At 35.0% G+C, this 24,487-nt stretch overlaps 1 protein-coding gene and 1 long non-coding RNA gene across 6 annotated transcripts in view; one reads left to right on the forward strand and one right to left on the reverse strand.

Moving 5' to 3' along the window:
• LOC140529677 (uncharacterized) overlaps nt 1-17,428 on the reverse strand; it is a 28,731-nt gene extending 11,303 nt beyond the window's left edge. Inside the window, exon 1 of the long non-coding RNA XR_011975646.1 lies at nt 17,034-17,428. This is a non-coding gene — a long non-coding RNA (uncharacterized lncRNA). The remainder of the gene's footprint in view (nt 1-17,033) is intronic.
• ACBD6 (acyl-CoA binding domain containing 6) overlaps nt 1-24,487 on the forward strand; it is a 231,736-nt gene that overhangs the window by 112,007 nt on the left and 95,242 nt on the right. Inside the window, exon 7 of one of the 5 annotated variants that reach the window (XM_072648490.1) lies at nt 689-16,846. The exons of the other annotated variants lie outside the window; for them this stretch is intronic. Within the exon in view, the coding sequence (XP_072504591.1) occupies nt 689-703 (15 nt within the window). The 3' untranslated portion in view covers nt 704-16,846. Of the gene's footprint in view, nt 1-688; nt 16,847-24,487 lie in introns of those variants that run through there. 5 annotated transcript variants of the gene reach the window in all.

Consider the following 24,487-nt stretch of genomic DNA (forward strand, 5'->3'; position numbering starts at 1 on the left):
TTTTTGATGTTCTCTTTGAGATACAGACCAGGTAGTAGTATTGATGAATTAGAGGGTATGCACAGTTTTATAGACCTTTAGGCATAGTTCCAAATTGCTCACTAGAATGGTTGGATCAGTTCACAACTCCAACAACAGTGTATTAGTGTTTTAGTTTTCTTGCATCTTCTCCAACATATATCATTTTCCTTTTCTGTTATATTAGCCAATCTCATCAGTATAAGGTGGTATCTCAGAGTTGTTTTAATTTGCATTTCTTTAATCAATAATGATTAGAGCATTTTTTCATATGGCTCTAGATGACTTTGATTTCTTCATCTGAAAACTGCCTGCTCACATCCTTTACCAACTAGGGAATGACTTGTATTCTTATAAACTGATTCAGTTCTCTATGTATTTGAGAAATAAGGCCTTCATCAGAAACACTGACTGTAAATATTGTTTCCCATCTTTCTGCTTTCCTTCTGATCTTGGTTGCATTGGTTTTGTTTGTGCAAAACCTTTTTAATTTAATGTAATCAAAATTATCCATTTTCATTTCATAATATTCTCTATCCCTTGTTTGGTCATAAATTCTTCCCTTCTCCATAGATCTGGCATGTAAACTATTCCTTGCTTTCTTAATTTGCTTATGGTATCACGCGTTATGTCTAACTCATGTACCCACTCTGTCATTATCTTGGTATAGGGCGTGAAATGTTGATCTGTGTCTAGTTTCTGCCATACCATTTTCCGGTTTTCTCAGCAGTTTCTGTCAAATGGTGAGTTCTTATCCCAAGAGTTGGAGTCCTTGGGTTTATCAAACAATAGATTACCATAGTCATTTACTACTGTGTTTTGTGTACCTAACCTATTCTACTGATCTACCACTTTATTTCTTAGCCAGTACCAAGTAGTTTTGATGGTACAGCTAGGCCACCTTTCTTAGCATATTTTTTCATTAATTTCCTTGATATTCTGAACCTTTTCTTCTTCCAGATGAATTTTGTTATCTTTTCTAACTCTACAAAATAATTTTTTGGTAGTTTGATTGATATGGCACTGAATAAGTAAATTAATTTAGGTAGAATTGTCATTTTTATTAGGCCTGCCCATGAGCAATTGATATTTTCCAGTTGTTTAAATCTGAGTTTATTTTTGTGAAGTGTTTTGTTACTGTGTTCATAGAGTTTCTGGGCTTCTTTTGGCAAGTAGACACCCAAATATTTTATGTTGTCTACAGTTATTTTAAGTAGAATTTCCCTGTCTATCTCTTACTGCTGGTCATTATTGGTAACATAGAAATGCTGGATTTATATGAGAAAGCAGTAAGTTTTTGAGTTCCATTGTTTCTGATTTTCCCTTATCTAGTATGTTTCATTGATCTTTTTTTTTTTTTAACCAATAATAGATGGTTTTGAGGATTGCTGTTTTATAATATACTTTGAGATCTGGAAGTACTATTCTCCCTTCATCCCTATTTCTTTTCATTGTTTACCTTTACATTCTGGATCTTTTGTTTTGACAAATCAATTATGTTGTTAGTTTGTCAAGTTCTATAAAGAATTCTTTTGGTAATTTGCTTGGTGTAGCATTGAAAGATTAAATTAATTTTGGAAGCACTGTCATTTTTATTATATTGGTGCGGCCTTGCCATGAGCGCTAAGTATTCCTCCAGCTATTGAAGTTCTTTTTTTTTTTAAGGAGTACTTTGTAATTGAATCTATGCTTTTGTTTACTAGGGTAAATTGATCCTCAGGCACTTTATGCATTATGTAGTTATCTGGAATGGGATTTTTCTTTCATTTTCGCTTCTTAAGGTTGGTTATTATGTAGAAATACTGTTGATTTTTGAGGGTTTGTTTCATAGCCTGCAGTTTTGCAGAAGCTATTAATTTTCTCATTTGGTGTCTTTGTTGATTCAGTTAGGAGTATTTAAAGAAATTTGCAATTTCCCACAGTAGCCCAGCCTATTCTCCTGTTTACTTTGGTAAACATTTACATTTGCACCGTCTGTTTGAGACATATGAAAACACACATACACACACACACACACACACACAGAGATGAGCTCTACAGTTTGTCATATAGCATAAACATTAATCGTCTACTTGGTTTTTCTGTTTTAAGTGCTTATGGATGTCATTTCAGAGATACATTAAGTGTTTCCAGGGCTTGAAGCAGTCCATACAATGCTGTCTCTTAGTGGGATAATCTGGAAGGTTTCACCATCTACAAGGAATTTTTCGACTTGAATTCTGCATTGAATTTCCTTTATGACATTGACAAAAATGACAATAACAGCAGTGACTGTCATTACTGTACTGCTTCCTATGTGCCAGGCACTGTGCTAATGAAGCTTTTTATAATTACTCTCTCATTTGATCTTCACAACAAGCCTTGGTTGCATCCCTCTTCTTGTTTCTCAGCTGATATTAATGACTGCAGGGCTGTGAGAAAAAAATGGTTATCTCTGTTGTTATATCTTTCAAAGACTTGCATTGATGTATGCGTGAAAGGGAGCTTGTTGCTAGTAATGCTTTAAGGCAAGATTCTGTTTTACTGAAAGTAAAAATGATGCTAAGGAAAACACTTTTGAAATTAGACAAAGTTTAATAATTACAAATTGGGATGAGTTGAATAATTGCAAGAAAGACAAGTGTAGTCCATAAAATGAATACTATTTTCTTTTTTTTTTCACTTGGATTTTGTTTAATCCAACATTGTCAAAACACTTTCTTTCTAAAACCTTTCCCTGCTGTACTCTTTATCATATTTACTTGTTACCATAAAACCCTTTAGCTAAATCTTAGTAAAAGGAAATAGATTAACTCATTAAAGTTCATCTAATACTTGACACATGATATTAAAAGCACAATATTTCTTTTTTGCATGTGAAAAACTGTTGGACAAAAGTGGTCAAGATTTTTTATTTTTCAAACTTAATAAAATTATTAAAATTAAATTTTCCTAGTGCATATGTGCTCATATATGTGCATGCATGCACATGTTTGTTTTTCTAGAGGGATTCTTCTACTGATTCTTGATTTAGGACTATCCTATTTTCTTTCATTTTTCATATAAATATGTGTATATATGTACTTATGTAGGTATAGATATGTAGATATAGATATTACTTGCTTTATAGAATAGGTATAACTACTTCCATGAAAACCAATCTCCCAATGGAATGAGTTGAAAAGAAGTTGCCAGAATCCAGTTTGGCACAATAGTACCCCTAGACCAGCTTATAATTATTGACACACAGACCCAATGTACATCTTGTTCATTAATTTTCCCTTTATAATACTTTTCATATTTTGTTATCCCTCACCTCCCCACACTTAGGCATAGGAATTTTTCCCATACCTAGCATCTCTCCATTTGCTCTCTCAAGTTCTTTTTCCTAGAATTTTTTTGCATCTAAAGTTCTTACAGTACATTACCAGGACCTTCTCTTTGAACTTATTTTATTTTCCTCTTATTATTGTAATTATTTGTATGCATGTCTCTTCTTTCCTTTTTCAGTTATCAGTTGTCAACTTTGTGTCATATCTCTCTCTGTATCTCTGGCAATCTAGCACATAGTAGATATTTAATGTTTCATTTATAATGTGTTAATGAACAGCATCACATTTATGCCTATAACTGTTATAGTCAAAGTTAAAATTCCCTAACTTAATAATTGATTTTCTTCTCTCTAACACAAAGTAATTTATATTCCTTTTTAGAATTTGTACTATTTTTAAAGTAAATATTTGTTGTTGCTGGAAAGATTGCTTGCTTTTTAGAAGCTTTGGAAAAGCTTGTCTCCTTTATGAATTAATATTTTTTGAGACTAAGAAATAGAGGAAAAAAGGGATGGTAGGCTAAGACCTACAAGTGCAGTAACACAGAAATGGGATGGATGAGAATATTCAAAATCAGTATTCCAGAAACTACCCTTGTGAGGGACAGAGAATAAAGATGGAACAAGTAAGTGTATCTAGCCCATAAAGTGAATAATAGAATTCAGAATAGAAGAAAAGAGAAATAAGGAGAATGAAACAAAGAAAAATGAATGTTAAACTAAGTGGTAAATAGGTAGATGTAAACAGATTTTGTATTTTACACACTTGTGGGGAAAGAGTAGCTGGTAGGTAGCATTTAGATAGCTCTTCAGGATTTTGTGAAGCACTTTGAAAATATTTCATTTTATCTTCAAAACAACTTGGGTGTAGATGCTATTATGATCCCTTTTTTACAGATGAAGAAACTGAGGTAGAAAAAATTTACTTACTTGCCTGGGGTCATACAGTAAATCCCAGAGGCTAGATTTAAATTCAGGCATTCCTGACTCAAGGCTTAGCATTCTTATTCACTGGGCTACCAGCTGCCTGTTTCAGTCAATGAGGCAATATCAGTTTTAAACACAAGTACTAAATGGTATAGCATTAGAGAGACTTTAATTTTCCCTTTTAGAACAGGATAAATTTAGCAGAAAGGTACAAAAAAAAGAAAACAGAGCTGCACAAATTGTTGGAGATGTTAGATTTGAATAACATGGTATCTTTTGGATAAGAACATTAAAGCAAATTTTATAGTACCACATGGGGGCTTTTACAAAAATTGACCATGTGTTAGGTCACAGAGAAGTACATATAAATATAAATAATTAAAAGCTTGTCACAGAGAAGTACATATAAATAATTAGAAGCACTAATAAAATTATTCACACCATAATGAATATTATTATGAAAAAATAGTAGTAAATGTAGGGAACAAAAGCAAAATATATAGAACAAAATGGAAAATTAATAATAGTATCCTTAATAGGCACAAAACATAAAGATAATAACTGTGAAGGAGAATGATAATGATGTACCAGCAGTTGCTGGGATACAGATAAAGTAATGTTAGAGGGAAAATTATATTTTGAAAAGCATGTATTAATAAAACAGAAATTGCATTAATGAAATAAATATGCAAATTAAAAAATTAGAAAATGAATAACTAAACCAAAATATACACAAAAAAAACCCATTTAAAGCTCAAGAAGAAATAAATAATATAGGAAACAAAAAGATTGTAGAATAGGTAAAACTGAAAGCTGATTAACTTTTATTTAACTTGTGGAGATTCATATTGACAAAATTAAAAATAAAGCAAAATTACATTAAGAAGAGAAGGAATAAAAAGAACCTTCACAACTTAATATACACAATTATAAGCTAGCACAAATGAAATTTTAAGAAGGAGGGTTATCTATAAAAATATAAAATTCCTGTTGATGGAACAGATATCTTAGAGCATGATCAGAAAATGAAATTTAACAAATCATAAAAAAGCTGTTAATTAAAAAAAATAACCCCAAACCCTGTTTCAGGTGGATTTGCAGGTGAAGTTTCTCTCATGTTTGAAGGGTAATTAAGAGTGATTACCTATTCTACATAAATTATTCTCAGTAACTGGGGAAGAAAACAATTGAAGAAATTGTTAGGGATAAAATCCTAAAGAAGAATAGGTTTGAGTTGAAAGATGAGGAGTTTGAGATGTCTGTAAGATATCTTGTTGGAAATATCTAACAAATAGTTCATGATGCAAGAGTGAGAGCAGAATACAGTCAGTTATAAACACAATGTTCATTCCTGTACATTTGACTCACTTTTCTATATATTTTAGAAATGAGGTCTTTATCACAGACACTAGTTGCAAAAATTCTTTTCCAGTGTTCTGCTTCCCTCCTCATCTTGATTGCATTGGGTCTGTTTGTGCAAAAACTTTTCAATTTAATGTAATCAAAATTATGTACTTCATAATGTTCTCTATCTCGTATTTGATCATAAATTTCTCCATTCTCCATAAATCTGACAAATACAATATTCCTTGCTCCACTAATTTGTTTATAGTATCAATCTTTATACCTAGATCTTTTACCCATTTGGATTTTATTCTTGTGTACAGTGTCAGGCATTGGTCTGTTCCCAGTTTCAGCCACACTGTTATCCAGTTTTCCCAGCAATTTTTGTCAGACAGTGAGTTTATCTCAGAAGCTGGGATCTCTAGGTTTATCAAACAGTAGATTGCTGTATTCATTGACTACTGTCTTGAATACCTAACCTATTCCACTGGTCTATCCCTGTGTTTCTTAGCCAGTACCACGTGGTTTTGATAAATTGCTGCTTTATAATACAATTTGAGATCTGGTAGGGCTAGGCCACCTTCCCTAGCATTTCTTTTCATTAGTTCCCTTGATATTCTGGACCATTTGTTCTTCCAGATGAATTTTGATATTATTTTCTCTAGCTCTAGAAAATAATTATCTGATGGTTTGATTGGTATGGCACTGAATAAGTAAATTAATTTAGGTAGGATTGTCATTTTTATTATATTGGCCTTGGACTGCCCATGAGCATCTGATGTTTTTCCACTTACTTAGATCTTACTTTATTTGTGCTAAGTGTTTTGTAATTGTGTTCATATAGTCCCTGGGTTTGTTTTGGCAAGTAGATTCCCAGATATTTTATAGTGTCTACCTTAGCTTTAAATGGGATTTCTCTTTCTATCTCTTGCTGTTGGGCTTTGTTAGTAATATATAGAAAATATATAGAAATGCAGATGATTTATGTGGGTTTATTTTGCAGAATGAAGCAGACTATTTTCTTTTGTGTTACGTTTTGTTTTGTTTTATGGTTTCCCCCATTCATTTTAATTCTTTTATTCAACAAAAAAAAAGTATTTCAAAGGTAGACATTAATTATTTCTGACTTGCAACAAACAATAAAGCAATGTAGCCAAAAAAGAAAAAAGATCAGAAGAGTACTTGTGGAAATGAGCATTGGAAGGGTAGCAGCTTGTGAGTTATTATTAAATGGTTTAGTTTTTCTGCATTCTCAACTTCTCCTAGAAGACATTATAGGTAAGCAAACTTGAAATTTACTGTGTGGTCAAAATATTCCCTACAACATCAACCACCATGTAATAGATTCACTTTTGGGAATAAGTTTTATAGAAGAATTGACTACATAGAAATGATAAATTCAAGTGAGCTAATAAGATCACTTAAGAAAAAGAGAAGAAAATCAAGCCTTGCTTTAGTATTTACCCAGAATTATTTGGACTAGATATGTAGGATGATCCAGGGAAGGAATTATCAGGCAAGTTGGAGGAGAACTAAGAGTTGTGTCAGGAAATCCCAGAGAGTATCATTGGAGAGAAATGGTTAAGACGTTAGAGAAGAGGAAGTGTAGACAACCTGTGTAAACAAGTTTTTCCAAGTGTTGGCTATGGAGAAAAGATTTAAGATAGTTGCCCTAGGGGCAAGATAAAACAAGAGGCAAAAATTAAGGCTTAAACTTTAGTAAAGAGGAGACAGAATGATCCCTAATAACAACAGCATGATTTACTTACAAAATTCCAGAGAATCGGGGTAGAAATTAATTTAGATAGTAGCAGTGTACAAAGTAAATCCATAAAAATTGTCAACAATTCTATAGAGGAATAATAAAAAACAGGGGTTAGAGTTAGAAGGGAAAGTTCCCTAAAAAATAACTGAAAACATATATCCAGGAGTTAGCCTGCCAGGATAGATAAAAAAAAAATAATGGAGTGATTATGTATTAGGTACTGTTCTAAGTGCTGGGGATACAAATGCTATGGAACGAAAGCTCCCAAGGAGCTTACATTCTAGGGGAAAACAAAACATGAAGGGGAGCTGGAAAATGAGGGTGGGGTGAAGATAAGGAAAGGGATCTCTATAGGGAATGAGTGAAGCTGGCAGTGAAGGAAGTATAGGTGAACTCCTTGTAAAACAGTGTTCCCACCCAAGAATTCCCCAAGCAGGAGAGCAGGCCATGGGGCACGGACATTTTGAGTTGAGCAAGAGTGTTGGTGAAGAAGTAGAACAATCCACAGAATGAGTTGACCTAGGACATAGCTAAGGCTTATATAATCATTGAACTATCCATTTTGAAAAGCTGTTTGAAACTACGCTAAAAAGTGATTCAAACCTCCATACCTTTAAACCAGAGATCTTGCTGCTAGACATATTCCCCAGGACAGTCATAGACAGAAAGGTCCCATGAACTCTAAAATATTCATAGCAGTATTTTTTTGTGGCAAAAAAAAGAATTGAAAACAAATTAGATGTCCTTAATAGTAATAATATCAATAACAGTGATGTGATATTTGGGGTTTTCTTGGCAAAGATCCTGCAGGGGTTCATCTTTTCCTCCTCCAGCTCATTTTACAGAGGAGGAAATTAAAGCAAACAGGGTGAAGTGACTTATGTAGGGTCACACAGCTAGTACATGACAGCAGGATTTGAACTTAGGAAGAAGAGTCTTCCTGACTACAGACCCAGCACTCTTACCCATTGCTCCACTTCTCTGTCCTGTTAATAGCTAACATTTGTGTAACATTTTGAGATTTGCAAAGCACTTTTATATGTGTCATATCTTTGAGCTTCACAACAGTCCTGGGAGATGTGTTATTATTACCCTCATTTTACAGACAAGGACACTGAGTAAAAGGGTAAATGATTGCCCCGGGTCAAACAGCTCGTTAAGTTTTTGAAACAGGATTTGAAGTCAGGTCTCCCTGACTTCTCTAATTAATTGCCTCTACCCATTTATTACCTGAGAAGTGATTGAACAAATTATGGTACATGAATATAATGGAATATCACTGTGAGGTAAAAAAATAACCAATATGAAGAATTCAGAGAAGCATGGATAGATTTATGAGCTAATTCAAAGAGTGAAGTAAGCAGAACCAGGAAAAATGTACACAATGGCTAGAATTATTGTTGCCTGTTCTTCATTTTCAAAGAGGAACAATGATATCATGGGTGATTTCTTGACTTTTGCTTGAGTTGGATTTAAGTGAGGCAGAGTCACACAGAGTTATCAGCCCTACTCCTTCCTCCTAAGTCAGCATTCGGTGGCAAGACAAAAATAGGGACAGCTGGCAATGGCCTGGGATACAGTGGCATCTTCAATGTCTGACCAAACTCTAAGCACTTCACAGCCACCTCCTTCATGGCCATTGGAACCGATTATTCTCATCTAGCCATTCTGCCAGGGAAAGTCTTCACATACTTGGGGTAGATATGCGCCTAACTCACCAGCAGGTTTGTGACCTATCCATTACCCTCAACCTGCTGTAGCCCTGATTAAAGGAGGTGATTTTACTGGAGTGTGGCACTGTATATGCCATAGCTTCTTGAAGCTCACTCTCATCTGTGGCTTTAATAATGTAAATGAAAAGAAAAATAAGACTAAAGTCTACTTACAGAAGTATAATAAATATGAAATAATTCAAATTGTTCTCCATAGTGTTGCTAATGATTTCTTAGTTCCCAAATTTGATGACCTTTTAAAAATACTCCTCTTTCTTGACTTCTTTGTATTTTTTGACTCCTTTGAACACTCTTTATCCTGAATATTCTCTCTCTGGAATTTTATGACACTACCCTTAATTCTCCATCTACTTCCCTGACTACTCCTTTACCATAATCCTTTCTACTGGGAAGTTGAAGCTGCTGGATCACTTAAGCACAGGAATTCTGAGCTGCTGTAATTCCAAAACTGATCAGATGCTTTTGGTAAGTAAAGTGCCAGTTTGGTGAGCCTCACTGAGAACAGGGGCAACCAAACTGTCTAAGAAGGCATGCATTAGCCCAGATCCTTGCCAGTCAGCAGAAGGATTGGACTTGTGAGGGGCTTCCACTCAGGCACTTCTAGCCTGAGTAAAATAGGGAGACTATCTCAAAAACAAACAAAATCACAATTTTCCGGTTTATTTTAAAGAATTATTTGTACCTCTCCTTTGAACATTTATCCATAGGGCAAAGTCTCTTGGTTTTATATATTGGTATTAGTTCTCTATATTTATCTACGATATGGGAGATATTTGATGGAGAGATTTATTTTCCCAGTAATAGCTTCCCTTTTTCTCCTAGTTCATGTGAAATATCTTCAGTTTAATGTAATTAATGTTATCTGTTTTATCTTTTGGTGTTGCTTCTGTCCCTTGTTTGATTTTAAAATGGCCCCCCAGCCATAGCTATGGAAAGCACCTCGGCGGATTCTCTTCTAATTTTTTTGTGGTATGACCTTTAATAATTAGGCTATGTGTCTATCTTGAGCTTATTGTGATATTTGGCGTAAGATACTGGTTTTGACCTAATTTCTGCAAGACTTCTTTACATTTTTCCATAATTTCTTAGCATTTAGGGAGCTCTTATTCCAAGTAATTTGTATTCTCAAGTTTATTGAACACTGGGTTATTGAGTTATTTTCTTTCTTTCTGATTCTTCTTTGTCTTACATGTCCTACTGTTGTACTCATCTATCTTTTAGAAAAGGCGTGAGGTCTGGGCATCATTTTGTTAGTATAAGGAACTCTGAGATAAGGAAACTGCCTCTACCAATGCAAGTTGGCATCTTCTTTCCTATTTATAGTCTTAGAGAATTGCTTCGTGTTGTGACTTGCCCAGAGTCACATAACCAGCATATATCTCAGATGAAACTTGAACCCAGGTCTTCCTTGCTTTGAGGCCCTTTCTCCATCCACTACATTATGTTGCCACCATTTTAACATTTCCATTTTTTAAGCAGTAAAAATTAGCTTTTGGGGTTATTGCTCTAGTGTGTAATTCAAGGTCTTGTATTCCCCTTTCATTTCTACTTTAAAAAAATTATTTCCCTTGATATTTTTAGATTTGTATTATTTTAGCTATCTCTATAACATGTCTTCTTGATAGTTTGATTGGGCTAATACTAAATTGGTATAGTAGTATTGTATTTTTTACCCAGCTATGAGCACTGCATATGGTTCCACTATTTCTTATTCTTATTATTCTTTTTCTTTGCAGAGTTTTCTAATTGTATTTGTATTGTATTGTACCAATTTCTAATTGTACAAGTCCTTAGTATGTCTTGGTAGATGATTCTCAGATATTTTATGAATTTTATCATTGTTTTTAACGGGACTTCCTTTTCTATTAGTTCTTCTTGTATTTCATTATTCATTTATATGTGAGTTTAATTTATATGCTTCTGTTTTGCTAAAGTAGAAGAACTCTTTTTAAGTAGCCCAAATCTGGAAACAGAGTATGTACCTATCTTTGCCCTTCATTGGGGAAAGCAAAATTATGATATAGGAATGTAATGAAATCGGTTGGTGTTCTTCTTTCTCAAAGAGGACCAGAATGACATCACTATATTCAAGTAAAGTGACCAATCAGATTAACACAAGCTCAGAAGGCTCTACCATAGGTTGGACACAAATAGTCTATGTGAACATTTGGAGTGGATTCTCTAAATTTGCACATCTCATGTTTCTTTTGAGCTACTTCAGTTCTGCTTTGCTCACAGAACACTAGCACCTTCTCTGATGAGGGCACTCCATGTTGGGCGGTTCTGTGCCAGTGTCTCCCATGTTACATAATTCCAAAGTTCTTAAGAGAGACCTTGACAGTGTCCTTGTATTGGTTCTTCTGGCCACCATGTGAGCGCCTGCCTTATGTGAATCCTCCATAAAATAATCTTTTAGGCAAGTGTATATTTGGCAGTTTAGTTCAAGAAAGGACCTCAGTGTCTGGTATCTTATCCTGCCAGGTGAAATACCACCACACTAAAGGAAATTATGAGTGTAAATAACTCAGAGAAACTTGGAAGGATTGGTATAAATTTGTGCAAAGTAAAAAAAAAGCAGAAATAAGAAAAATTACCTAATGACAAATCCAGTAAATGAAAACAGTACTAAGGGGCAGGTGAACTAATAATAATTCCAGTGACCAATCTTGATACCTAAGAATGGAGGATAAAAGCCAAAAGATCATAAATTTGTAGCTTGAAAGGACATTAAGGCCAACTGCAATCCCCTCATTTTACAGATGAGAAAATTGAAGCCCAAAGAAGTGACATGACATTTCTCTCTTATTAGGCAAGGAACTATCAATGTAAATGGTTCATATGCTGTCATAGTTGTTCAATCACTTGATTTTACCTGAGCCTTTTTTTCTCCTTTATTAAAAGAACAGGTGCCATTGGGAAGGCAAGGCAGGGGGATACTATCAAGAAATAATTGGTATTTTTAAAAAACCCAAAAGGCATAAATAATTCTTTTAAAAAATAGTAGTTATAACCTAAATGGATTGATGGATGTGAAAATGAAAAGGAGAGGATAGATGTAAGAGTAATATTTCATCTTATGTATAATAGGTGTTAAAAATGAATGCCATTCAAGTATACTTTCTAGTTGTCAGTGCTTTTAGGGTAGTCAACAAACATTTTTTAAATGCTTATTATATGCAAGTTAATACAAAGGCAAAAACATGTCCCTACTATTATTAAGGAGCTCACATTCAAGTGGAAAAGACTGAGCAAATAACTAAGTACATCTAATATAGGTAAATATATCTTTTTGTGTAGTAAATGATAGATTATCTTTTTAAAAATCACCAATTGTTTTCATCCCATCTTAACTAAAAAATTTCTGTGACCTTTCTAGAAGCAATAACAAGAATTCAGATTTTAGTAAATAAAGAATTTTTGTGATGTGACGAATAATAACTGAAGATGTGCATTGCTTCCTTAATACACTTGAAATTTTTGAGCATTCCCTAACTATTGTCAAATACTTGAAATTGCATTTAATATTGTGGGCCTTTATATTTAAAAGGAACAAAAGTAATATAGTGTGATGAATATATTCAGTAAGACCTTATCCTTCTGGTTATCTTTGATATCAGTATGATCTAGATTTCCCATTGACCTATATCTAATTTATCCCAGTAACTAATCTATTTTATTCCTGTTTCTTATGTGTCATAGATATCAGAAAACCTATACAGTGTGTGTACATATTCTTTGCAGGCTTAGAAAGTGCCTTTTCAGCAGCATTCCAATTTGTCTATTATCCAATTCAATGAGCAATAAAAAAAAGCTCATTTTATATATTTAATGATAATAGTTTATGGCTATAGACTAGTATTACTTTTACTAGATTAGCATGAGCTTTGTCTTAATGTTCTTAGATTATTAAATGTTTAAAGTCTCATCATTCTTGCTAAAGAAAACTTTGATGAGAAATTTTAGTGAAACTTAAAAGGAGCCGCAAACCAGGGATACAAAATGGCAAGTACTTCTTTTGGCTTCATTAGAAGAGCATATTTGGAAAGCTCATGTAAAGGGAGAAGGTCCAATTAATAAAAATAAATAAAAAGAAGTAAATGAGGCAATCAAAGTCAGGGAAATTGATATTGGCAGATTCTGAATGATGTTCTTGGATGAGCAATCTTTCAAAATCTTTCCTTGTACATTGCCTCTGTTCCTTTATTTATTATTAAAATAGCATGATCCATGAGGAGCTTGGGGTGACTCTGGGCCTAGCTAATTCTAATTAATCCAGTCAGAGAGAGCAGCAGGGTAAGTGGAGTAGTCTATCGGATTGAAATTCATAACTTAATTGAGGTCAAAGTCCTGGACTGAGAGAACAAAAGTCTTTCTCTAGGACCAGGCAGATCAATAGTAATAAATATCTGGCCTGGATACAAGTAGCTTCTAGTGACAGATTATCTGACACTGGCCAGAGGTCTTGGTTTCTTTAAGGGCAAAGTCTGGAAGCATGTTCAGTAGTATGGCGTAGTTGTTTCTGATGGTTCGTCATACCCAGTGACACTTGGGAAGAAGATACTGCTGCTGATCTGAATAGCTTTTGGAAGTGTTGGGAAAACACCCTGTGTGTAATCATCCCAAACTGATTTTTAGTTTTTCATACAGAAATGAAAATGTAGGGTTAGATCTCCTATAGGATTCCTTGTCACTTTGACCATAAGATCATAAGAATTTGCAAAATTTTGTGATTATTCAAACCAAAATTACTCATTTTTATATAGGAATTGCTTTGTAATAAGAGGAATACCTTTATACCATTACTCTAATTATATGTGGTAGACATTGACATATTTATTAATAGTTATAGTTGTTCCAACTATAAATGTTCAAATATGCAAATGTATAATAAAGAATTGTCTGTTTTTAAAAGGGGGGGGGTCACTCATAAGTCTTTCTGGTCAGTCATGCTTGCAACTTCCATCTCTGAGATAATTTCATCTAAACCTCCGCATTTGCAAGTTAGTAAACTATGGTTTGCCCAAAGTCACTGAATTGTGCCAGAAATCTAGCCTTTCTGACTCCAGATTCAATGTTCTTTCCACTGTTATCACATTGCACAGTGTAATTACTAGAATTAAGCTAGGAATATTTGGCATCTTCTGTCTTATGAGTTGTACCATTGGTACCACTAGAACTCAACCACCACCTGATGTAGAAGGAAAATTCTCAGAGCAGACTGAAAGATTCATTGTACATATTCCATTCCCACTACTTACCTTCTCTAAGCTATGATAGATATATTTCTTTGTGAATAGTTTCTTCCCTTCCTATTGTATTTTAGATATCAATATCAGATCAGATTTTCTGATTTAAAATGCTATGTTATCACATAATTCCTTTTCTCAAAAACATAACAGTAGCACTCAGTTATTTATTGACTCAGGCCATCATACTGCCTATTCAAATTTTATTTTCTACTCCTTGGCATAGTCCTTTATTCCAAAGTATTTAGTCCCCTTACTGATATGATAAACCAAGTGAAGATACAAAGGATCTCTGATTTTTTCTCATTCTAAGCCCAGCCTTCTTTTCACTCTGTAATATACTGATGCTTTTATAAGACATGCTAGTTCCTACTTCTCTACTTTTTATCATCTTTTTCCCTCTTTCTGGAAGAACTTTTGTTCTTCCTCTTCAAAAATTCAGATCTTTCCCAACTCAAGTCCTAACTCTTCCACAAAACCTTCTACAAGTATTCTTAACCCACATTGATTTTTCCTTAGTGTATACATTTCCAAATAGGAACATACATAGACTGTACAAAATGGTTTAGAGATAAAATTTAACTATCCAGGAATTTCTAGCCAGAATACAGCAGAGGCATTCAAAAGTACACCATGCAGAAACTGAATTTTAAAAATGAGAATGTTTATCATGGAGAAGAGAAAAATTGCAGGGGCTATGTATACAAGTATCTAAGAGGCTGTGTTAAGTATTAGGTTTGTTTTGCTTTGCTCCAGTGGGCAGAACTGGAGGAAAACAGTGGAAATCGAAGCAGAGTCCTTTTCCTCCCTTATCCTTCTCCCTTTCCCTCCTTTCTCTTTCGCTCTCCTCCCCTCCTCTACCTTCCTCTCTTTCTCCCTTCACCTCTCCTCTCCCATCCCCATCCTTTCTTGTTCCTACCTTCCCCAGCCTAGACGATGCCGTGGTGGAGCCCACCAAGGCAGACTTAATGGAACTGCGCTAGGACATGCTCTCTAAAATGGCCACATACCTGATAGGCCAACTGACTGCCACCAGTGAAGGCTATACACTTCTGGAAAATATGAACAAACTGACTAGCTTGAAGTATCCAGAAATGAAAGATATTGCAGTCAACATCAGTAGAAACCTAGAGCACTTAAACCAGAAATATGCAGCTCTTCAGCCTTAACTGGATCAGATCACTTAGGAGCAAGAAGCAGCTCTTTAGCAGGCAGCCCACAAGTTGGATGCATATTCAAAGAAAGTACAGAAAGTTAGAGAGGAGATGAAAGAATTCTTTAGCACAAAAACTTTCACTACAAGAACGTTTTATAAGAGCTAAAATGTGCAGGATAGAAGTTATCAAACTTCTCTGCTTCAATTCCACAAAATGAAGCGATGCTGCTGATCCCAGCCCCTACTTTTGGTTGGATGTGTAATCTTGGCTGCCCCTTGATATTATCCTAAAACTATCGCCCCTGAAACTTCATCTTATCATGTGTTTCATTATGTGCCCTGGACCAGGGCTCAAAAATCAGGATCAACCCCATCTAGAGCAGACATATATGAGAGGCTGACATCTCCCTGTCTCCTTCCTCCTCCCTCTCCCCTAGGACTCCCCTCCACCTCCTTCATAATCTGTTCTTGAACTTAAAAAATGCCAATTTGTGGGGAGGGGGGCGGGGGAAGAAATCGAAGTAAAGTAGATTCTGGCAAAGTATAGGGAAAACATTCCTAATAATTAAACATGTACATCAGGCAGAAGGGGCAGTTTGGTAGAGTGAATTCCCCATCCCTGGTGCTCTTCAAAGCAAAGCTCAATAAATGCTCCCCTGAGATATGATAGTATGGACTCCTATTGAGCTCTAAACTGGATGAGGTGACCTTCAAGAGCTCATCCAAGTCCAAGATTCTAGATAGTTGTTCACTTGTAGCATAATGGAAAAAGAACTGGACTTTAGAAGACCCAGGTTCACATTTCAGTTATGCCACTGGCTGTGTGACACTCAGCTTCCTAAAACCAATTTATTCATGTAGCAGGGGAGAGGGAGGTGGCACAGTAGTTAAAGAACTGAGCTTGGGAGTCAAAAAGGCCTGAGTTCAAATCCTACCCCAGATACTTACTAAACTATGAGCTAGTCACTTCATCTCCTGAGCCCCAGTTTCCTCATCTGTAAAATGGAGATAAGAATAGCACCTGTCTCACAGAGGTTATTGTGAGGTTCAAATGAGATAAAGTCCTATATAAAGATTTGTTGTTATTCTTATTTCATTGGTATAGGAAACTTTTGAATGAGGAAATTTCCTCTTTCTGATACAGAAGGTTGACACCTGCAGATGCTAGTGTTAGAGAGTTGCCTAGAACAAAGGATCCAGATTGTAGCCTGTGGGGCAAATGTGGCTGTTCCCCACCTCAGCACCCATTTTTGCATCATTCTTAGCACTGGCCATACAGTTTCCTAGTCTGTGGCCTAAAGTAGTGAGAAATTCAGTGAGTTAGTGCCTAGGTCTCAGAGAGAGAGAGAGGGAGGGAGGGAGGGAGGGAGGGAGGGAGGGAGGGAGAGAGAGAGAGAGAGAGAGAGAGAGAGAGAGAGAGAGAGAGAGAGAGAGAGAGAGAGAGAAGATTAGTCCTAAACAAAGCAAACTCTGAGTTTATGTGTAAAAGACAAGAATTCCTTTCATGTATTTTATTTATATGATAAATCCTTACCTGCTGGCTGTTCCCACTTATTTAATAGGTAATTGATAGCATATTGTACTGCTTTGAGGTTTTTCTTTCCCTCCATCTTAAATTTTTATCTCTGCAACTTTTATCCAGAGTTCTTAGTCTTGCTGTCTGAGGTCAAGCAGAACAAATCTAATCTGTCTTCTATGATCGACAATCCTTCAGATACTTGAAAAAAGGCATCATGTTTCACCTCCCCAGATTTTTGCTTCTCCAGGTTCAGTATCCACAGTTGCTTCAACCTGCCTTTGTGTAACTTGATCTTGAAACCTTTTACAATGAAGACTGGCCTGTTCTACCAGTCCTTTTAAATTGTCTACCATGTAGGACCATGAAGATAAACTGCAAGTTAGCTAATTTTTTAAACATTAGAAACTACAACCATGAATAATTACTACCCGATAATGGAAAGAGAAAAGCATTGCTATTGTAAGTTACCTAATTTCCATTTGGAACAGGGCTATAGAACATCCTCAAGTGGAGATTAAAAATCTGAGTTATACGTTAAATATGTAGTTTCCTGGACTTCAGACAATTAAAAGTTGTGGACTCTTTGTGGCCCCATTTGGGGTTTTTTTTGGCAAAGATACTGGTGTAGTTTGCCATTTTCTTTTCCAGCCCATTTTATAGGTGAGGAAATTGAGGCAAATGGGGTGTAGTGGCTTGACCAGGGTCACACAGCTAGTAAGTGTTAGAGGCCCGATTTGAAATTAGGTCTTTCTGACTCTATAAGTCCAGCACTCCATCCACTACACAAGCTAGCTGCCCCACATACAGCAGCCAAATTAGATCAAATTACAGTGATATTATCATCCCCTGAGTTCTGGATGCTACAATTTCTTTTTCACTGAAGCCTAAATCAGTTAGCTTTTTTGGCTTTGATGTTACAATTTTGACTCTTTTGAGCTTACCACTAAAGTACTTAGCTCTTAGTCTAAACCTGTGATTTCATAGAATAGGGAATTTCTGGTGAAGGAACCACCCATATGGTCTAGGATTTAAAGTCTAGGTCACTTGTTCTGGGCATTGAAAGGTTGAGTTCCTCAAGGTCACCCAGCCATTCTTGCATGTGTCAGAAGTAGGTCTACAACCCAGATCAGGATGGAAAGACTGCCTTTATAGCCACTAAACCACTGCCTCTTCCCAGATATTTTTCATGTACACTCTTTGCCTAGCTATGCCTTTGCCATCCCTTGTAAAGTTGATTTCCTGATTCTGTCATTTAATACCTGTGTGACCTTGAGCAAATCACTGTGGACCAGTAACCTCATCTCTAAATTTAAGGAGGGTTGAAGTAAGATGTAAGGTCCATTCTATCCCTCAGTCTTTTATTTGATGAAACTAGGTAGGAATTTAAATTTTTCACTAATAAATTTCAACTTTTTTGAGTTTTTAATGCAGACTAAGTTCATTTCAAGTAAACACACATTTTTAAGAGCCTGCTATGAGCAAAAAGTACCAGTAGGTACTAGGAATACAAAAATTGAAATCTAGATAAACATTGGAATGTATTGTAGAGGGGATGTCTTTCAGGCATAGTTTTGATTAGATAGCCATTGACATCACTTCCAATTGTGAAATACTATGTTTCTATAATAGATTTATTTTCTGTCATTAGGGTATTTATTTTCATGGCTAAAAATGTAAGTCTACAAAATTTGTATTTTTTTTTAATTTAGGGCAAAAATGAACAAATATAAAAGGGAGAAATGGTGACATGCCTTAATGTTTGGGGAATTTCATGAGGGGGAAGGAAATTGATAGGAAGAGATTCTTTTTTTTAAACTATTTGGAGAAATTGTAGCTCATCACATTATGACACCTGCTGGCATCATGCTTATTTGTTCCACATAGAATTGTTTTAATGTGGCAGACCTAGATAAATGTGCTGTAACTAATACATCAGGTAGGTATTCTTAAGCAGTTTCATACTAAGAATGTCATATCAAAGATAAATTAGATGTGCTCTTAAATGAAGGGTTTGCATTATGAGACAACAAAGCCCATGCTAAAGTGACTTATTACTTGTGACAAATATCTTGGCAGTGGGTTGGTTTCATTTTATTTGGTTGTTGGTGATCTTTGAAGTATAAGGTATATTTTTCCTGCCCTCCTTTAGTTCATTTTTACTTTTAGAAATACTGTTTCTTGTGTTTAACAGATTTTTAAAATTAATAATAAATAGGATACCCAGAATCCAAAATAAGGTTTAAAAAATTCCCCATACTCAAGAATGACCCTCACTGACCCTGAGCTCACTCATTAGCCTTATCCCAAATCCCATTCTAAAACAGCAAGACTTTATTAACAGACCCAAGGTCACAATATTGGCCTACAACAAAATCCACCTCTGTACTTCAGTCTTCCCTTGGCTGCTTCTAGTGCCGTAGAAATCCCCAGACTGCAGAAGTTTGTTTGGGCTGCAGTAGCCATCACAGCCATAGCTACAGGAGCAAAAGCTTGCCAGGGGCCATAACTCTGTAGCACAAATGCTACAAAAGCTTTGGATTGCTAGTGCCAGGGTAAACAGTGCTCTTCCTGTGCTGAGGCAGACTGCATTGAAAAATTCTAAATTGATGGGGGAGAGGCTTTGTGGCACTCCACCAAGCCTAAGGAAAGGAACATAACATCCAGCTGGCACCAGTGCTGTCTATACAAAAGTTTCTTGGGGCAGTAAACTTGACTGGTGAGCTGCAAATTGCATAGTATGGGAGGAGGCTAAGATACTCTAATATCTAGTCCCCAAGGAAACCACCCTCAGAGGGGACAGAATCAGAAAGTGAATAGGGAAGTAATGGGGATGGGGGAAGACTGAAATTATCAAAGATCTCAGAAAGGTTAAAGACCTAGAACAAAAGTAGATAAATCAACAGGAAAAATACTAACAACAGAAGGAAATACAGCCTCCAGATCTACTAAACTAGTTCAGGTATCTATGAATAAATATTGCAGATCAAAAATGATACAACACTTGATGAGACAGAGGATGTTTAGAATATGAGAACACAGGACCATACAACATGCTATTCCTGAATAGTTCAAAAGAGAAATGAGAATTAAGAGAGCAGAATTTATAGCCTGCATAGTAAAAATAATGGACAGAATAGACAAACTGAAATTTGTGATGGCAAATATCACCAAAGAAACAAAAGAGAGAGTAGTAGATTAGGACTGCAAATGTACAGAAGTAAAGGACAGTCCAGAAGAAGAGAAACAGAAAAACCAGTAACATTAAAAGAAAATATGCTCATTATAGAAGCAAGACATATTGATCTCAAATACAAAACTGGGTTGAAAATACCTAAGTTTCATAGGTCTCCCTCAAGGGTACAACAGGATAAAAAACCTTAACATTCTACTGCAAGAAATAATAGAAGAGAACTGGCCAGAACTTCTAATCATAGAAAATTAAATACCAATGGAGAGATTCACAGATCACCTATAGAAAAAAAAAAACCAACAACCAAGGCTGCAAACTCCAAGACATAGATAAGGAGAAGATAGCCAGTGGGAACTGGGCCAACTTAAAAAAAAATTAACTGAAGGAACATAGTCCTATGTTAACAATAGAAGAAGGGAAAATCATAACTTAAAAAAACCACATTGAAGACAGATAGAGGAAAATATAAACTTAACTCATAATTTAAAATATGAATGGATTGAACAATCCAATAATATGAAAAAAAGTGACAGATTAGATAAGAAAACAAAACCTTACAATCCATTGCTTCCAAGAGACACATTTTAAAAACTAAGACATTCACAAAATGAAACTGTGGGGATGGGGAAAAGATTACCATGTATCAAGTAAAATTTTGTTTTAAGAGGAGTTTTAAGTAAGATATCTAACAAAACAAACACAATATTCAAAAAATTAAAAGGAATAAACAAGGACATTAAATTATGTTGAAAGGAGCCATATACAATAGAATAAAATCAGTAATAAACTTATTTGTTCTAATTGTCTTAGCCTCCAAATTCATAAAAGAAGCTTCTGAGCCACAAGGAGACAGAAAGTAATACAGTAGTTACAAGACACTTCAGTATCTCAATATCAGTTTTGTATATGTCTAACAGAAAGATTTTAACAAAAGGGAAAATATGAAACTGAACAAATTTCTAGAGAAGTTAGAGTTAAAAGATTTATGGCATCTTCCAAATGGGAGAGCCAAAGAATATATATATTTTGCAGTGCCATGTGGAATTTTTACAAAAATTGACCATATTATAGGACACAGTTAATGCAAACAAATGTAGAAAGGCAGAAATAGTTAATGTGTCCTTTACAGGACCATAACTCAATAAAAATAGTCATCGATTAAAGGACACAAACAAATGATTCACACCTCAATGATGGCTTAACAGTGAATTCCTAAATAATGAGTGACTCAAAGAACAAATCATAGATGTAATTAATAACAATGAAAAAATGATACTGATGAAACAGCATATCAAAATTTCTGGGATGTAGCTAAAGAAATCCTCATCCTTACGAACATACGTTAATAAATAGAAAAAGAGAAGATTAATGAACTAAATGTGCATTGTAAAAAATTAAGTCTCAACCATGTGAAAAAAAAAAAAGGCCTGAATCACCAATAATAAGAGAAATGCACATCAAAACAATCTTGAAGTTTCATCTTACACCCTGGAAATTGGCAAAAGTAACAAAAAATAGTGACAGTCAATGTTGGTGGGATTGTAGAAAGCTTGTGGCATGCTACTGCATTGCTTGTGGAGCCGTGAAATGGTACAGTGATTCTGAAAAGCAATTTGAAATCCTGCAAATGACTAAAATACCCAAACCCTATGAGACTCCATTACTGGCTCCACACCCCAAGGAAGCCACTGATTAAAAAGTCCCCTTGTGTTACATAATATTTATAGCATCACTTTTTGGGGGCATAACTAAGAATTAGAAACAAAGTATATGCCCATCCTTTGGGGAATACTAAGAAAATTGTGGTGCATGAATGTAATGGAATATTACTGTGCTGTAAGAAATGATGTGTGATCCATATATATTGATACAGAATAAAGTACGCACAGCCAAGAAAAAGGTATACACACTAACTTCAACAACCTAAATGGAAAGAGCAGTACACCGAAAAATCAAAAATAAATCTAATGAAATTATAAAGATCTAGCAGGACTCAAATGAAGAAATATGAGAGGATACCCTCAACCTACCCCTTCATGGAGGTGGGAGGTCCATAGGTGTTACATGTTGCATGTTTTTGGACTTTTTCAGTGTATTGATCAGTTATGTTGATTTTTTTTTCCTCTCTAAAAATTCTCTTTGTTTTATGGGATGGCTCTTTGGGAAGGAGGAGTGATAACATGGAATGCTGTGGAGATATTAAAAAAGAAGATATCAATAAAAGCTTTTTAAGTACTTAAAACAGTGTCTGGCATATAGTAGGTGCTATATAAATGGTTATTCTCTTCTTAGTAGATTCTTAATTATATTATAGTATATAATACATAGTATTCATACTACATATGATTCTTAGTATAGTAGATTATCATAGTAGAGCCTTAATTATATTAACCAAACCTCTTAGTCTTTTGTATTGAAAGCTTTTTCCTGATTAACATAGATCCTTTTAACTTTATTGGAATTAATTCTGGAATTACTAATATCATGCTTATGTATCTTTTAAAATGAATAATATTTTATTTTTCCCAATTACATGTAAAAACAGTTCTTTAGCATTCTTTTAAAAAAATTTAGTTCCGAATTTTCTCCTCCCCTCCCTGCTCCCTGAGATGAGTAAGCAATTTGACATAGGTTATTCATATATAATCATGCAAAACATTTCCATATTAGTCATGTTATGAAAGAAAACACAACCCCCCTCCCCAAAAAAATAATAAAGTGAAAAATAGTTTGCTTTGATTCACATTCAAATGCCATCATTTCTTTCTCTGGAGATGGATACCTGCCTACATATCTTAAAGAAACATTATTAGTATAAGTGACCTTATTTGAAAATATAAAGCAGTTTCCAAATATGTTAAGATTATTATTACATACCTCAGAAAATAAGTTTTCCTCAACTCTTCATGCTTTGCCAGTTGGTCTGCAGACTGAGCATTTATTGCTGGTTCATTGCTTTCAGTGGAATAAGATTCTGGAGAAACTGCTGAGGACTTAGTTCAGTTATTCATTTTAAGTACATTGCTTTATAGAATAGATGTGTTCCCCAAAATTACATATAAATTGGCTTTTTGTACATCAAATTAGATGGCCTCATTTGCTTATATCAAGAATGTTTTATTCAATTAAATTCAGTTTTGGGTATTTGTATCTGCTTTTTACTTGTTAAAAGGGGCGATACAAAGAAAGGAGTTTCCATTTATCTGGGGGAGGAAACAGCAAAATACTAGTTTGCCTATAATGTGGAGTGTACAAATAAGAGTAATGTAAAAAATCAATCTGGAAATGTCTATAGCCAGATTTTTTAAAAGTTTTAAATGCCAAAGGAGTATATGTTTTACCCTAGTAGAAATTGAGAACCATTAGAGGTTTCTCTAGTTATATGACTATACTTGTACTTGAGGAATTTCAATTTTGCACCTCTGTGGAAATCAGATTGGAGAGGGGGAAGAGACTTGAGGCAAAGGAGAACAATTAGAAAGTTATTGAAATGATCAAGTTGAGAGATAATGAGGTCTGAAATAGGCTGGTAGCATTAACAGTACTCTACATACTCAGGATGTCCCAAAAGTCTTAGGGCATTTTAAAGTTCTAACAGCTGTTAAAACTAAGACTTTTGGGACACCACGTATTATCTCATTTGATCTTCACAACAACCCTGACAAGTACTATTATTATTTGCATTTTACAGTTGAGGAAACTAAGACTGATAAATGTTAGATGATGTACCCAGAGTCATAGAGCTAGTAATGTCTGAATCTGGTTTTAAATTCTGGTCTTCCTTTCTCCAGATCCAACACTTTGTGATTAACAATACTTGACAACTGATTAGTTTTAGCAGTTGCAGGAAGGACAGACCCTATCAATGCGTCTATCAACTTTTCTCCCTTCCCATATTTATTTGAAGGGGGGATAAATCAAGGGAAGAATTCACATGGGAAAGAAAGTAAGGAGGTATTGATTGGATTTAGATGTGGAAACAAAAATTTTAATAAAGAAAAAAAGGTAGTTTGTGGGAAACTAAGGAAGGAGCTCTGTTTCCACATGGTTAAAAATCCTCCCAGCTTTAAGTGAGAGTAGTTAATCAGAGTTGTGACCTAGTTGTGGTCAGGTAAACAATGAGAAACTTGTGCTTGATGAGCTGTTTGAGGGGAAGCCTATCAGAGAGGAGAACATGAAGTCACATGGCCCATAGGCGATGTGGCAGGAAGTTCAACAGTATAAAAGGCTTGCATTGGTTGGAACAAATCGTAGTCTTCCTGTAGCCTTACTTGGGAGC

The sequence above is a fragment of the Notamacropus eugenii genome, chromosome 2 (assembly GCF_028372415.1).
Source record: "Notamacropus eugenii isolate mMacEug1 chromosome 2, mMacEug1.pri_v2, whole genome shotgun sequence".
Classification (NCBI taxonomy): Eukaryota; Metazoa; Chordata; class Mammalia; order Diprotodontia; family Macropodidae; genus Notamacropus; species Notamacropus eugenii.